The 17,203-nt window shown below is 37.2% G+C and overlaps 2 protein-coding genes across 3 annotated transcripts in view; one reads left to right on the top strand and one right to left on the bottom strand.

The window, feature by feature from the left end:
- The window catches only part of CTNNA3 (catenin alpha 3), a 1,457,807-nt gene that overhangs the window by 825,233 nt on the left and 615,371 nt on the right, over positions 1-17,203 (bottom strand). The window lies entirely within an intron of this gene.
- LRRTM3 (leucine rich repeat transmembrane neuronal 3) overlaps positions 8,194-17,203 on the top strand; it is a 157,106-nt gene continuing 148,096 nt past the window's right edge. Inside the window, exons 1-2 of the mRNA XM_037497354.2 lie at positions 8,194-8,748; positions 9,103-10,634. Of these exons, the coding sequence (XP_037353251.2) occupies positions 8,745-8,748; positions 9,103-10,634 (1,536 nt within the window). The 5' untranslated portion in view covers positions 8,194-8,744. The remainder of the gene's footprint in view (positions 8,749-9,102; positions 10,635-17,203) is intronic.

Below are 17,203 nucleotides of genomic sequence, written 5' to 3'. Positions count from 1 at the left end.
CCTTGTAAGGTTTCATTCATTTGAAATTTAACTCATTCCAGAAAGATACTGAGAAACCATTTTAATGGTTAGACCTGGAGCTTTCTTTATCTATTTATCTAAGTCAAAGATGTTCACTCATAACCATATGTGACCAGACAGGGTTTTTAATGGAGCCCTTGAAGCAAGCAGATGGGAACCAAGAATATTTCAGAGAAGTGCTAATGCTTTGATATAAAATCAGGATATAATTACAAATGTACAAATGCATATGAGTATTCTAACCAACTAGAAATGAATAAAATATTTTTTGCAGCTGTAGGGAACTCTATGTTATTGTTACAGGATAACGCTATTAAGTCAAAAACATTGAACTCTTTACAAAATCTAGATCAAATAAATTTACTGACAAATGTACTTAAGAATTAAATATAGAATGTACTTATGAACTAGAATTCAGAATACAGATGATAAGTGCTATATAATAAATGGCTGTAGCATTATAACCATAATAAAAAGGGGATAAAAAGATTTTTTATAATATTGATAAATTCTATTCTGTGTTTGATCATGTTAGTGAACCTTAATTTATAATTATTCCAGTATATGCTCATGGCCAGAAACCTAAACAGAAGAAAATGAATTTTCTCATGAATCCTATTCCAGTAATATTTTGTGGCACTTTATTTATAATTTACAATGTAAATACAATTATTATATTACAACATAACAGAATATGGACATAAATTTAAAAAGCCTTACATATTCACAGTACAACTTTTATGAGTCCCATTTCACAGGTAAGCAAACTGAGACCCTGAGAAGATGCTGAGAACAAATTTTATTCCAAATTCCAAATCTTTTTAAGATTTGGAATCTTAAAATCTTTTTAAGACATGCATATGCCATTCATATAAACATTACGTATCATTCCTATTTATTTTTTTATATTCATCAAATTTTTTTCTAGAATACTTAGTCCAAAGTTCCCATACTCAAAATTTATGTGATTTTCAATTTTCAGCCAAGTTTTGATTACATTGCCCTCACTGGCTGTAGGCAAAGATGTTGTTCTGGCAATCTGAATAGAAATCTGTGCTTCTATTGTTTGGGGGCTAATTTTGCTAATCAATTTATAGAAGATTTTTAAAATCCATCATGGTGTTTTATGGCATACTATCAAGAAGATGTTTTCAAATTTAAACTAAGGGGACACATCCAGAAAATATAACAGAGTAAGCTGCATCAAAAAAAATCTCCTTAAGTACATCCAAAAAGCAATTAAATACCTCAAACATCTCCCATCAACTTCTCTCCAGAAGACATCTGATTATCCAGGCATCTGCACTATTGAAGGTACTAACCAAAAGCCTTTGGTCTTGGAGGAGTCAAGAGACAGTGAGCAGAGCCACAAACTTAGATATGGCAGAGTGCACAGCACTGGTAAGCAGCACTTAAGCAGGAAACAGACAGACGAGGGTCCAGATTTTGACATACCTTGGGCAGTAGGCAACTAGCTTGGTGGGCCCAAAAAGGTATCCTCTCCCCCTGACCAGATACTCAAGGATTTCCTGAACTCCTATCACATTAGTGCTAAATGAGAAACGCCAGCCAGTTGAGCTTAGAAGGTATCTGGATAGTCTAACACCTACACTATCTGCAACTTCTCATGATTCCTGCCTGTGGCCCAAGCCTTTGGCCACTTTGCTCATGCCAGGGCTTCAAGTTTGCCAGCACATCTGCTGAGATCAGAAGCAGACAAGAGTTGAGGGGTCAGCTGTAGTTAGGGGCTCCTGGGAGAGCATCACTGCTGGTTTTCTTTGACCAGCCTTGATTAGACAGTGATTGCAGAACCCTTTCTTGGCTCAAGGAACTGCAGCACCATGGGAGGCTTCTTCCTTTGTCAATCTACTGCAGCATCTCACATCTCTAGCACTCACCCTGTATGATGAGTTCTTAGACCTCCCAACCCACACTGACCCTTAAATATGAGTTATCCCAATGAGTTTGATGGTTTCAATCAGCAACAGAAAGCACAGCATACCAGACCAACTCCCTAGGCCAATATCCTGCAACATGCAATACTAACACAAGACTGTCACAGCAGGCTTGGTTAGGAAAGCAATCTATAATTACCATTATTAATCCACTTATAATTTTTAATCATACAAATAACCTCAGAGCATCATACAAAATGAGAAGGCAGAAGAAGTCATCCTAACAAATCAAGACAAGACCTCGGGGAAAATCCCTGGTACAAGAGAATTAACCAAACTGCTGTAGAAGACTTCAGAACAGCATTCTTAATGACATTTGCTGAAACTAGGAGAACAAAGGATGAACAAAACAAGAAATAAAATGAGGATGGAGAAAATGCAAAATAGCTCCATACAGGTGGCCAACAGACACATGAAAAATAGTTCAAAATTACTTAACAGCAAAATGCAAATCAAAACCACAATGAGATACTACCATACTCTTATGAGAATCACACAAATCATAAAGATAACAAACAAGTGTTGGTGAGCATGTGGAGAAAAATGACCCTCATACACTGATAATGGCAATATTGATTAGCCCAATCTCTACGAAAAAATAGCATGGAGGTTTCTCAAAACATTAAAAATAGATCTACCATACGATCCAGTAATTCATCCTCTGTGTATCTATCTAAAGAATATAAAAGACACTAATTCAAAGGATATATGTAGGGCCTCCCCTGGTGGTGCAGTGGTTGAACGCTTGGCTGCAAAGCTGCCCATAGCCTCTGCAGCACCAGTTAGTTCCCCAGCCACCAGCGAGGGTCCCATGTGGTGCGCAGACCTCTCCTGCTGTGCCCGCTGCTCTCCTCAGTAGTGCATTTCATCAGTCTGCCAGTTTTTTTTTTTTTTTTTAAGATTTATTTATTTATTTATTTATAAAAGCACTGGATACAGTCAGAAGCATCTGAGGGTGAGAGAATTCACCAGAGCCAGAGCGGGGAGCAGAACAGGCAGTGGGCGGCAGGAGAGGTCTGTGCGCCATGTGGGACCCTCACCCGGCAGCCACAAAGGAATGCTACTCAACTATTTAAGAAATGAAATCTGGTCATTTGTAGCAAGATGGCTGGAACTGGAAGGGATTAAACAAAGAGAAGGAAATCAGAAGGATGAAAACAAATATGGTGTGGTTGCATTATATGTAGTAAATAATAAGCAAAGGGACAGAAAAACAAAACAAGACAGAAAATAACTAAGGCTACTAGAAGGAGAAAATGTGTGGAGGGAGAAAAGGTATGGGGGACCCCATAGACTATGTTGGACAACTGATTACTGAGGCTATTGGGGAGTGATAATATGCATTTGTAGAAGTGGTAATTGTTTAAAAGGTCAAATTTTAAATTCTCATAAAATTGAAGAAAATGAGAGTCAACTTTGAACTTTTTTCAAGTTTGTTAAACTCTTTATTTTAGTTTCACTATTGACATGACAAATAGTTAATGGCTTCATGATACTTACAGTTTGCAGCCTGCAAAACTGAGAATCGCTTTCAATTTCTCTTGGTCTTTTCCTCCAGCTCTAATCCATTAGAAACTGTGGAGTTTATCTAAACATATATCTGGAATCTAACTAAATGTCACCATTTTCACTTCTATGACACTGGTCCACGTGACCAGGAACTCCCTCTTGGTTTGGTACAATAACCTCCTGATTGGCCTTGCTTCTATTCATATCCTTGTAGAATCAGCATGCATCACTGATTCTTTTTATTAGTAGCTTGACCATATATTTATCCTGAACATAACACTGAGTTGGCTCCCTTTTAATTTTTTCCAGAAAAAGCCAGTTTTTACTATGGAATGCAAAGTTTTCCATGGCCCAATACCTAGTACTTCTTTAACTTCATCTCCAATTACACTATCTCTTGCCTTTGACACTCTACATTCATTGGCCTCTTTGCTGTTCATTAAACACATGATCTGTTCCACACTAAGAAAGTGTGCACTGACCACTTCCCCAATATCATTAAGGTTAATAACCTCATCTCCTTCAGTGATTTGCTCAAGGCATAATCTTACTGGCCCTTGCCATTCTATTTAAAATTGTAATCCACCTCACCCCTTGCATCCCTAATCGTCCCTATCCTGCTTACTTATCTTTTTTTCCATAGTATATACTATTTATTATATTTTTTATGTCTAGTATTTTATTACTCATCCTACCACTTCTGATTATAACATTCACAAGGACATAAATCTTTGTTTTGTACTCCAAATACCAGGAACAGTGTCTTATACATAGGGGACAAAAACTATGTGTTAAATTTACTAAATGATGAACATTCTAATGCCAACCTATTATTATGATATCAGTATATCCTCTATAAGCCCTTATTTTCTAAGTTTTTTTGTGGTACTGCACTTCCATATTGGACTGAAATTTGACATTATGTACCGAGATTGGATTTATTTACCCAATGTAAACAAATTATGCTCAGCTATTTGAAGTACTGTAAGTATAATTAAAAAAAAATTCTTTAGATACATAACACTGTTTTATAATTGCATAAATAATTAAAGTTTTAGATTCATTAGGGAAATTTAACTTTTCAGGTCGCTTATGGTTTATTTTGAATGTGTTGTTAAGTGCAAAAGAAGTTGACAAATATTCAACATACAATTTTTCTTCTGTTGAAAGGCAAATCAGAAATATTCATCTTGCTATAGTCAACATTTAAAAGGAGGATATACTTTTAAAGCTATACCAGAAACTAGTAAAAATTTCTAGACTATAAGATTTTTTTTTTCTTTTGAGACAGTACTTTACATTTGGAATAACATCTACAGACTCAAGTTTCAGTCTGACTTAGGTGTCTGAGTTTGGTTTTCTCTACTAGCCTTGCATATAGTTTTCCCTCTTCAGAAACTTCATTACCCTGAAGCTGAAGAGACCTGGTAGTGGTGCCAGCCTAAGGGCTGCCAAGGTAGGGTTCACACACAGGGTGTCTGGAGGCTAATCTAATCCAAGAATGGCTAATGATTACCATTTAAGATGAGACCAGTGGTCAGTCCTAAGAAGGACTATTTTTTATGAGATCCACAGAATCAACATGAAGAACTATGAAACAAGATCAGAGGACAAGGGATAAGAAAAAATGTCTGAAAACTAAGGCCAGCAGAAAATGTGATTCACCAAAAATAACCCAAGAAGATTTCTCCCAGGAAAAGCAAGGTGAGAGAATTACATTTTTAGGAGATTATAAGAAATAAGGAAAGAATGAGCCTCCCTGGTTGTGCAAGTGGTTAAGTCTCAGCACTATGAAGCTATCACCAGCTTATGCTGCCTGGATTCAATCCCTGGCCAGGGAGGTGACCCACATGGCACAGCAGACCTCTCCTGCCTTGTCTGCTGCTCCCCTAAGCAGTGTGTTTCAGTCAATCTGCCTGTTCTGCTCCCTACTCTGGTGAATCCTCTCACCCCTGGCAACTATGGCCTAGACCCCAGCTCTTGTATGCATAAATAAATAAAATAAATCTTTAAAAAAAATGAGGGAAGAACAAGAAGCACAAAGTTGATGGGTGCCCAGCCATCCAAGAGTGATACTCTGTGACTAATCGTCAAAACATTTCAGTGTCTACTTTGCATGGAGAAGCAAGGAAAATGAGAAGAAAAATGAGAGACTTTAAAGCAACAGAGAAATGAAACAGAAATTGTATATGTGATTCCCTTTAGTCTTTTATAATAGATATAAGTTGTCAAGCCCCATTTGTGATATTAGATGATAAAAGGTATACTTTGCCAAAGGAAATATTCAAAAGTATATTTACCTTTCTCATGAAATTTATAGTTTAACTCTGAAGACAAGAGATGTCTACATGAAAAGTGAAAATCACTAACCAGTAAGTGTTGCCACTTTCCAGTTTCTTGCCTTTTTATACATTCTTTGAGAACACTTTCTCCAAAATTGTATCCAGACTCACTGACTGAGGAATGCTGCAGGGACCAACCCTATGCACACTAGAATAGCATTTAATAAGCAGTTTATCTAATATCAGATGAATCTGTGACTGCTGCAAAATGTATTTATTTAATATTTATTGAGCTACTATAACCTCCCAAGTGCTGCTGCAGGTATTAGAGAAAGTAGACAAAACATGATCTTTGTTTTCATGGAATGGCTATCACAGTGTCTCAAGATTTGCATACCCTTTCTTCCTACTATGAGAAAAATTATTACTTTTAATCATCCCCTTAGAGTTTCTTAAACCTAATGTCTACCAGGGTTGGTTGATAAGCACAGCCTGTTCTATCTCCTTGAATCAGAATCTTGGGGGAGGGATTGAGAAATGCATCCTTTCTAATAAATTCTCTAGAAGCATATATGCATTCACAGCATAGATAACTTTGGGGAACAACTGTTTTAGTAATAGCATACTACCTGAGGAATTGGTGATTTTCACTGAACTATATCTCTGAGACACATCATGATTGCCACAGTGATTGATTGCCATGACTAAATGTTACAAACTTCTCATCCTTAGACAATATGAAAGCTCTTCAAGGTATGCCACAGTCAATTCACCTAAAACGACTGACAAGGCAAACTTTTTAAAGAAGTATACCATTTACTTTTAAACAAAATTGTGTTATGAGGTAGATGTTACCTTATACTTCTTTGAGGGAGAAAATAATAGAAAATTAATTACTAATTCATTTTAAGGATAAAATGATGGGGCTTTAGGAAGTGTCCTCATTAATGAAAGCAAGACTGGGTGAATGTTAATAATCCATCATGAACAATATAAAAAAAAAAGTCATGGAGTAGTTTTCTTGTAAAGTATGATGGTATAAATCTATATGCAATACTAAACAATTTGCAATACTAGCAGATACAATAAAGTTCCTATTATTCATATAATAGCTAACACAAGCCTATCATGTGCCCCATAATTCTCTCTATACTTTATACAGATATTAAGATGACTTAATTCTCAAGTCTTCTCGGAAGTGGATTTTTGTTATCATATCTATTTTGTAGAATAGAAAAATAATGCATAGAGAGGATAAATAATTTGCTCAAAGTTACATAGTTTGTAAGCTGTAACAACTTACAAAATTTCACATTACTACACCAACTCACATCACTACACTAAACTGTATCTCCTTGGTTTTTATAATACTTCCTTAGAAGATTCATATCAAGAAGTTGATAACAATCTATTTTAGGAAGGAGGAAATTTTTTATTATAGCTTCCTTGCCCCTTAATCAAGCTAATTTTCATTGAAAATACAGTTAACAGAACTGTTGAGGCAGGATCAACTAGCGGTTAGACTTATAAGAGACATATCATTCTAAAGCTCAGTCCTGTCACTTGCTTGCTCTATGACCTTGAGCAAGTGCCTTTTCAAGTCTCAGTTTTCCCATCTTTAAATGAAGGTTATAATGGGTGTTACCTCATCTATTGTTTAAAGAAAAAAAAAAAAGCCAGCCCATTTAAAGCACTCAAGAAAGTGCTTAATAAATATTATTGGTGCAATAAATACAACAGCATCATTAAAAAGAACCAAATGATCTCTTGATTCATCTGTTTGCGCTTAAAAAAAAAAAAAAAAAGATTTCTTTCCTAACTAAAAAAAAAAAAGCAGCAATGAAAACAACAACAAGCCAAACCACAAGCAATTAAAGTAATGATGTCTTTCATGGGAGAATCTGAAAGGCTACTGGGCACATTAATTCATATGTCATTAGTTATCCTTTCTATTCCAAAATATGTGTACTATAGCATCCTGACACACGTGGCATAATATAATTACAGAGACTCCAAGTGATCAAATGAACAGACAGTTAATGCTTCTTTATGAAATGCTCAATAATTCATCTTACAAATTTCAGTTCAAAGCCTATGTCGAGGTTAAGAAAAATCGACATTTGTTTTGTGAACTTAATGTCAAGCTGCAGAAAAACTGGGCAGCACATGTTTAGCAATTAAGTAGACGCAGACAATAAAGACATTGCCAAATTATAAAACAAGACTTGAAAATTACAGAAAATGTTGCTAGCTATTGATTATGGTGACCATTCAGTTCCTATTGAGCTACCCAAAAGAATCATTCATTTTCCAGCAGAGAGCCTGCTCATTTGCAAGATAAAAGAGAGACATTTCTGCACATGCCCATAATGTTCTTCACCACTGGGGGCAGCTTTACATAAGACTGCATTCACTGAAACCAAAGCAACAGTCCAAGCAGCTTTCAGAATGACAGTCTGCAGAAGTGAGCTGAGCGTGTGTGCAGTACGGGGCTCTCTAGTCTTCTAGGTTCCAACGCAGCTCTGTGGCTGAACTGGGTGCTCGCCACCAGAAATGCTGGGCTATGGAATACAGATTTGGCAGCTCAGGTAGCCCTACGTTGCCTAAAGGAATACATCATGCTTTCCGATAAGAAGAAATTGTAGAAGCCAGTTTTTTTTTTTTTTAACGCCCCCCCCCCAAAAAAAAAAAACTGTAAAGATGCAAAAACGTAATATCCATGAAGATCCTATTACCTAGGAAGATTTTGATGTTTTGCTGCGAATGCGGTGTTGGGATTTATTTGTTCTTGGAGTGTTCTGCGTGGCTGGCAAAGAATAATGTTCCAAAATCGGTCCATCTCCCAAGGGGTCCAATTTTTCTTCCTGGGTGTCAGCGAGCCCTGACTCACTACAGTGCAGCTGACAGGGGCTGTCATGCAAGTGGCCCCCTAAGCCAAAGCAAAAGACCTAAGGACGACCTTTGAACAATACAAAGGATGGGTATGTTTTGTCATTTTTCTTCTTCCTTCTTAAAAAAAAAAAAAAAAAACGAAATCAAAACCAAAAAAACCTTTAGTCTGTGTATTAATTCTGCCTTAATTATTTTAGAGATTGCCTTGCTCTGCTGTGAGACTATAAATTCAATTGATTAGTGGACACGTTTCCTTGCTTAACTGTTAAAAAAAAACAACTAAAGACAATTCCCTTTAAATTCTAAGGAGATGATATTTTATATTAAATGTTGTTATCTAGATTTAATTTAAAAAAAGAAAATAAATGCTTATTTTTGCTTGATTAAAAATAAATGAATTCTTTTTTGGGGGGATAACTTTTCTAAGTTGTTTTTATTTCCAGGTTTCAATGTAATTAGGCTACTGAGCGGATCAGCTGTAGCACTGGTTATAGCCCCCACTGTCTTACTGACAATGCTTTCTTCTGCTGAACGAGGATGCCCTAAGGGCTGTAGGTGTGAAGGCAAAATGGTATATTGTGAATCTCAGAAATTACAGGAGATACCCTCAAGTATATCTGCTGGTTGCTTAGGTTTATCCCTTCGCTATAACAGCCTTCAAAAACTTAAGTATAATCAATTTAAAGGGCTCAACCAGCTCACCTGGCTGTACCTTGACCATAACCATATCAGCAATATTGACGAGAATGCTTTTAATGGAATACGCAGACTCAAAGAGTTGATTCTGAGTTCCAACAGAATCTCCTATTTTCTCAACAATACCTTCAGACCTGTGACAAATTTACGGAACTTGGACCTGTCTTATAATCAGCTGCATTCTCTGGGATCTGAACAGTTTCGGGGTTTGCGGAAGCTGCTGAGTTTACATTTACGGTCTAACTCCCTGAGAACCATCCCTGTGCGAATATTCCAAGACTGCCGCAACCTGGAACTTTTGGACCTGGGATATAACCGGATCCGAAGTTTAGCCAGGAATGTCTTTGCTGGCATGATCAGACTCAAAGAACTTCACCTGGAGCACAATCAATTTTCTAAGCTCAACTTGGCCCTTTTTCCAAGGTTGGTGAGCCTTCAGAACCTTTACTTGCAGTGGAATAAAATCAGTGTCATAGGACAGACCATGTCCTGGACCTGGAGCTCATTACAAAGGCTTGATTTATCAGGTAATGAGATCGAAGCTTTCAGTGGACCAAGTGTTTTCCAGTGTGTCCCCAATCTGCAGCGCCTCAATCTGGATTCCAACAAGCTCACATTTATTGGTCAAGAGATTCTGGATTCTTGGATATCCCTCAATGACATCAGTCTTGCTGGGAATATATGGGAATGCAGCAGAAATATTTGTTCCCTGGTAAACTGGCTGAAAAGTTTTAAAGGTCTGAGGGAGAATACAATAATCTGTGCCAGTCCCAAAGAGCTGCAAGGAGTTAATGTGATTGATGCAGTGAAGAACTACAGCATCTGTGGCAAAAGTACCACGGAGAGGTTTGATCTGGCCAGAGCTCTCCCAAAGCCAACATTTAAGCCCAAACTCCCCAGGCCGAAGCATGAGAGCAAACCCCCTCTACCCCCCACGGTGGGAGCCACGGAGCCAGGTCCAGAGACTGATGCTGACACCGAGCACATCTCTTTCCATAAAATCATCGCAGGGAGTGTGGCCCTTTTCCTATCTGTGCTTGTCATCCTGCTCGTTATCTACGTGTCATGGAAGCGGTACCCTGCAAGCATGAAACAGCTGCAGCAGCGCTCCCTCATGCGAAGGCACAGGAAAAAGAAAAGACAGTCCCTAAAGCAAATGACTCCCAGCACCCAGGAATTTTATGTAGATTATAAACCCACCAACACGGAGACCAGCGAGATGCTGCTGAATGGGACCGGACCGTGCACCTATAACAAATCAGGCTCCAGGGAGTGTGAGGTATGAACCATTGTGATAAAAGCGCTCTTAAAAGCTGGGAAATAAGTGGTGCTTTATTGAACTCTGCTGACTAGAAAGGGAACGTGGGTGTCTCCCTCCCTTTTCCTCTCCCTCTCACTTTGCTGGCAAGGTCCTTCCCTGTCCGTTCTTAGCACATTCATAATACTGGTCATTTTCCTCTCATACATAATCAACCCATTGAAATTTAAATACCACAATCAATGTGAGGCTTGCACCCTGGCTTATTATAATGCCTATTGTATAAGACCCTTTATTGATTCCATTAATGTCACACTTGTTTTAAGATAAAACTTCTTTCATAAGTAAACCCCACATCTGCTGTAATTCTCCTCTGGTAGGTCCAAATCTACAGTTCGAGGAGGTTTGCAGTTCACTGACAAATCAAAGAAAAGTTAATGGATCCCAGGTACTAGGAGCTTGAAGTGAATTCTAGGAGGTGATTTGATTAAAGGGACATTTAAGAAAAAGCCTTAAAACAATGGCTGGCTTAAAAAAGAAAATTGCAGGAAATGATGAAAAGATGGTTCTGGGTTAAAGCAGCACCAGGAGCAGTTTCCAGACGTGTTTGAATTACAATGAGGCAAAGGCGAGGGGAAAGTGTTGACCATTTAAAATGCTGCAAGCAGATAATTGCAAAATGTGAGCAAAGAGTAAAAATACAAAGTTTTAGACTTGAAGCCTGATCTCTGAAACCCATACCTGTTAAATCAGGCTAGAGGTTTTATAGTCAGTATCTTCTAGTCTCTACCATAAATAAATACATAAACAAACGCACAAACAAATAAATAAATAAGCAAGTCAAGAGGCAAATTTGAAGAGGTAAATTTCGTGATTGCTTCTACCTCAGGGAGTTTTCTGAGGTGAGGCTTGCAAAGGGTAAGGCAGCTTGCTATGTGCATGTGGTTGGGAGCTTCCGGAATTTCTCCTTCCAGTTCTTTCAAGGACCCTAATGTAGGCAGTGAAATCATTAGCTCTGTTTCATCTTTTATTTGGAATTTGTCAAGCTGTCCTATTGTGTTCCATCATCTGGCCTGCTCACACTAGTTCCCTAATGACTGACACTTCATTCAGAGGTGTAAAGAGAGGCACGGACATGCCTCTTCCAACAGCCTCATTGACAATGATTATTTTGATAGCACCTTGATAAATGTATAAAATAAATCTTAGAGGAAAAAAGGCCAACCCTATGGCAGTTGTCTTTTGCTTTTCTATTGCTCACCCTAAGTGTTCCTATGTTCATCTGTATTGTGAACTCATCCATCAGTAGGATTTTGTACAGATCCTGTTGGCAAGCTGCAAGCTGCATGCATGTTTTTATGTCATTGGTGAAAGTTTATTGACTGCAGCACAAATATCATAGCCTCTGCATGTAAGTAACTTTGACCACAGTTCATTGAAATTTTAGAAAAAATGTCTTTAGTCTGTTTATCCCCCAAATGAAGAGTTCTATTATAGGAGCAACCTTGAGTCTGCTTCATTTGGCCTGCCAAACCCCACATCTTTAACCATGTTCCCTCTCTTTCCCATGTTCTTCCAAAACAGAATCACTGCAGCAAAAAAGAAAAGTGAATGGCTATTTTTACCAGCATTTTAATGTAGTTTGGAGGCTTTTCATATGCTGAGAGGAAAAAATCTAGGCAAGTCACCACGAAATATAATTGCAAGGAAGCCAGATTATACAAATCAGACTTTATAAGCAATAAAGAAAAAAAAAAGTGGATTTCTCAAGGTATTTTGACTTTGATTAAATCTTAAAATAGATGCCAGTTCAGAAAAGCATAAGAATTGTAATATATTTACCTGTGCATTATTGTTGAATATACATTTATTAATGGCAGTTAGTCGCAGATTCCCAGTTGATTAATAATGCAGATACTTCCTTACAGTATTATGACCTGGATGACTAAGCCTACTATAATTTTTCCACTGAAGTTGTAATTTTACATTTTTCAAAAAATGTCAGTAAATAAATAATCCCTATAAAATGGGAATTTTCTTCAGTCAGTTTCATTTTGACCTGTATTAAAGATGACTGTATTAATTAAATGTAGTGTTGAAGTGAAAAAGCCCATTTCTATTCTTTGACTTGAGCTCCTGCCTCATTTGTGATGGATACCAAATAAATTTAGACAAGGCATACTTATACTTACATATTTGAATTCTAGTGAAAATTCTCAATGCTGTGGCAATGCCAGGGTATAGAAAATGTTTGCTATATTGAAAAGTTTTTCTAAAATTCAAAACTACTACTTAATAAGATTAAATGAATGATTAACAGTTTGTAGGCTGGTCAAAATCTAATTCTTAATGCCTAACTTTGCTTGCAAATTTAGTAATAGATGGAAACCAATATAAGAATACAAGAAACATTTATTGTGATTTGGGATGTGAAATTTAAAAAGTAAAAAAGGTCCTTTACCCCCTTTGGCAATGAAGCTTCTCTAGTTCTCAGTACTTTATGAGCTCAAATATATAATTCTTACAGGTTAATCAATAACTAGCTCACCACTATAAATTTAATAAAGTCAACTGGAGAATGTTCTCCTGCTCAAAAGTTATTGCCCTCACCCCTATATTCATGGCACTTTCTAGACTACCTACCATAAATACATTTTCATATGTATTTCAAACTCATCCATTTTAGTAAAGAAAACTGATCTTTGATTTTCTGGAGCAAACTTAAAGTGAATTACCTGACTTCTCTCAAAGGTGGCAACTGTTAAATAAACAGACTGACCTGTTGAACTATACAACAGAGACACTTCGATGCAGAATGGATTCAGTTAGTGCTGTGAATGCCTCACACAAGAGAGAGGAAATGCAGTTTAGTCTGATCTGCATGGATTCTTCCCCCCATTTTTCATGAACCCCAGTCCTCATAATGTAGTTAACAGTGCCAATGCCACAGTCTCCTGTGCAATACTTAGCCAAAATGTATTCTTTAAAATGAGTTTATATTTCCAAGGATGTTGACATTACATCTTTTCAAAGAATTTAAACCATTTTTACTTGATTTGGTGAGTCAACAGCCTAAGTAGACAGGCGATAAACTGTATTTCTATGGAGCAGCAGTGACCTCCAGTGGCTGGATAGACTAACTACAGCTACTCTTACAGATTTTATTTAGTTTTTATCCTGAATCCTTATGTAAACACATTTTACAATATATAGCTTTTGATCTGTGAATCAGATTTGAATTTTATTTAGTATTCCCAGTAAATAGAGTTACAATGTAATTTTTCAAATTTACATTTTGCATGTTGGTATTTTCAGTGATGTCAGAACTGTTACTAAGACCTAGAAGTAAGTGTTCAAAGATACATAACAAGTGATAATATTTCAAAGGCCAGTAAGAAATATTTTAAGGTATGTATGCTCACCAATGTTGACCAAATATTCTGATATCTTCGTTAAACAGGCTAATTTTTTTTCATAAATTTTATCCATAAAGATAAAGAAATTTAGGTTGGGGGTAGCAAATTGCAAAAATAATAATGAAAGAATCAGCACCAGTTATTAATCAGGCCATAGTAATGTCTGAGCTATCAAGTGAGGGAGGCCTCTGCTTCTGCTCCTAAAACTGCAGTTTGTCCATCATGCCAGTGACCTGTGCTTTGCCCCAATGCTCTCCTCCTCCCTCCCCTCTTTCAGCCAGCTGAACACTGGTTCTGTTAGGCTCCCTGACAATGATGTTACAGTCTAAGAGGTGATGATTCATACATAATGAAATTATGCTCTCCTTCTGGGGAAGGATAATGCAGAGTCAGATTCATAGATTTGGCAAGGTTTTTAGGATGCTGTAGGTGTGTGAAATATCTTCTCTTCCCTTGACATTTACCAAGAAGAGAACTTAAATAGTTTACTAAAGTGTGGATTAGACTAGCATCAGAAACAAGCACCAGGTCTTGAAGCCTAAGAAAAAACAAGTTCCAAATGTGACAAATGAGATTTGAGCCATGAGAAATTAAACATTCAAGAAATGTGTTTCTTCTCCCTGGATTCCCCTTGGAAATTGGATTTGCACCAAATCCCATGGAGTTTTGCTTCACTTGAGCTCCCTTAGTTACTAACATTAAAAACCACAGGCAGGGCCTCCCCTGTGGCATAGCAGTTTGACTGCCACACTGTGAAGCTGTCCGCAGCCTCTGCAGCATGGTTTCGATTCCCAGCTGGCCAGGGAGATACCCACATGGCGAGGCAGACCTCTCCTATCTTGCCCACTGCTCCCCTCAGCAGTATTTTTGGTCCGTCTGCCTGTTCTGCTCCCTGCTCTGTCTCTGGTGAATTCTCTTACCCTCCTGTGCCTCTGGCCTGTACCCCAGCTCATGTATAAATAAATAAATCTTAAAAAAAATAAAAAATAGGGCCTCCCTGGTGGCGCAGCAGTTGAGTGCTGGGCTGCGAAGCTGCCCGCAGCCTCTGCAGCACTGGTTTGATCCCCAGTAGCCGGCGAGGGTCCCACATGGTGCGCAGACCTCTCCTGCCGCCTGCTGCTCCCCTCAGCAGTGTATTCTATTCTGCCAATCTGCCTGTTCTGCTCCCTGCTCTGGCTCTGGTGAATTCTCTCACCCTCCCGCGCTTCTGACTGTACCCAGTGCTTGTATAAATAAATAAATCTTAAAAAAAAATAAAATAATATATAAACCACAGGCAGTGGGAAGATACAATGAGCACAAAAAAAATTATCAGCAAATTTGAGTTATAAAGTGTTGTAAAAGAAATAAAATAGAAGCTATATAGTTTGTATTCAATGACACTTGAAAACATACAAAAACAGTAATCAGGTAGAAAAGACCACTTTTCCTAATTTAATCATAACAGAGTATAGAATTGGACCCAAATTTTGCTTAGTATACAAAATCACTGGTGATTTTTTTTTTTTTTGCATAGTTAGATAAGGTATACTATGGAGGAAAATATTAAAATAGTTTGATTCTTTTTCACTTGAGGAAAGTATCACTATAATGTATCATGGATTATGGATGTTAATTTCATGTTTCTAAGACATCTACAGTCAATGATTTCAGACAAATTTCTTAGCATTTTTCAACTTGGATTCCCCATCTGTAAAACTGGCTTATATTGACTTCAAATGGTTATTGGGAAAATCAAATGTGAAAAGTACTGTAAAATACATTTTTTACATATCAAATGGCAACTCCCTTTTCTTACATATCAAATGGCAACTCCCTTTTAATGAGCTATTCAGCTGTATATGCTGTTGTTCACTGTTTGGCCTGGGTCAAAGGGCCATCCCTAACCTTTATGTTAAAGAAGCCCAAGTTCATTTTACATTAATATGAATTCCAACTCTTGGCAGTGGGTCTAGAATTTGTTTTTGACCTTTGGTTCCCATAAAAATACAGTTTCTTCCATCCATGTTGTCTGAGTCTAGGAGTTTATCAATAAAGATCACATGTTTAAGATATAGAGTCACCAACTGGAGAATGATGAATCAAAAGCTCACAAACCAAAACAAAATTCTAGTTGTATCCTATATCAAATCAGTATGGCTAAGGCTTTCAACCAACATAGATTACTTGTTCACTTCCAGCGTCACTATTTTGAGTTCCTGTGGACTTCATTTATGGCAAAATGACATCAATATTGAACAAAAAGCACTTGCTTACGACACATTACATTGGGGTTAGCACATATTCCAGGTAACAATTATAGGATATTTCTGGTATTTCTTTTTTTCCCACTGAAAGACTATCCAAAATCTTCTCCTAAGGGACAAATTACCGTTGATTTTATCAATTGCTGTCACTGAAAATCACTGGAGTAAAAATAAAGTAGCAAAAAAGTACAAGGGTGTTTTTAATGAGTAACAATGTTTTCACATCTGCAAAATTAAATACTTTAGAATATTCTGTTGATCTTTCACTAAAAAATGACCAAAGTAATCACACATCTCTCTCCAGTGAATGTAGCTGATCATGCCAAGTATGATGTATCAGATAAATTTCCAAAAGTATTTTAATTGAAGTGGACAAAATGTTCTCTGACAGCTGAATTTCTATAAAATCTCTGAAGAACAGAGAAAATACTGCAATTTATCAGTGGAAAAAGCATTTGTGAATGCCATGCTGCTTTACCTTCACAGGAATATAAGCAGATGGTCTTGAATTAAGTCTTCTGAAATGGTGAGAAGAATTCCAGGAACACAGAACAAACAATAACTGGGTCACAAAGACCCAAAAGAGGCAATCTATTTCACAAGTGTACTTTCTACTAGCAGAACTTAAGACTATACTTTCAGGGATCATTTCTATAGTTCGTCTAATAGCACAACTGGCTTAAGCAGTAATAATACATTCCAGTGGCGGGGGAGAACAAAAAAGACTTATTATTCTATCCAGCAATGTGGTAAAGAAAACTGGTAAATTTCTCAACAATTCTCTGCATTTTCTTTTTAATTTCAGAGGCTCCTACTGCACCAAGGAGGGATTTCCTTTGATCCTTTCTCCAAATACTAAATTGTTATTCTCTATTTCCTGTATCACACAAAAAAACTCGCTCGTCATATACATCAACACAATTTAGCC

The sequence above is a fragment of the Talpa occidentalis genome, unplaced genomic scaffold (assembly GCF_014898055.3).
Source record: "Talpa occidentalis isolate TD23 unplaced genomic scaffold, MPIMG_talOcc4v2.1 talOcc4.8, whole genome shotgun sequence".
Taxonomy (NCBI): Eukaryota; Metazoa; Chordata; class Mammalia; order Eulipotyphla; family Talpidae; genus Talpa; species Talpa occidentalis.
The sequence above is the reverse complement of the archived record's forward strand: the minus strand, read 5'-3'. Positions and strand labels throughout refer to the sequence as shown.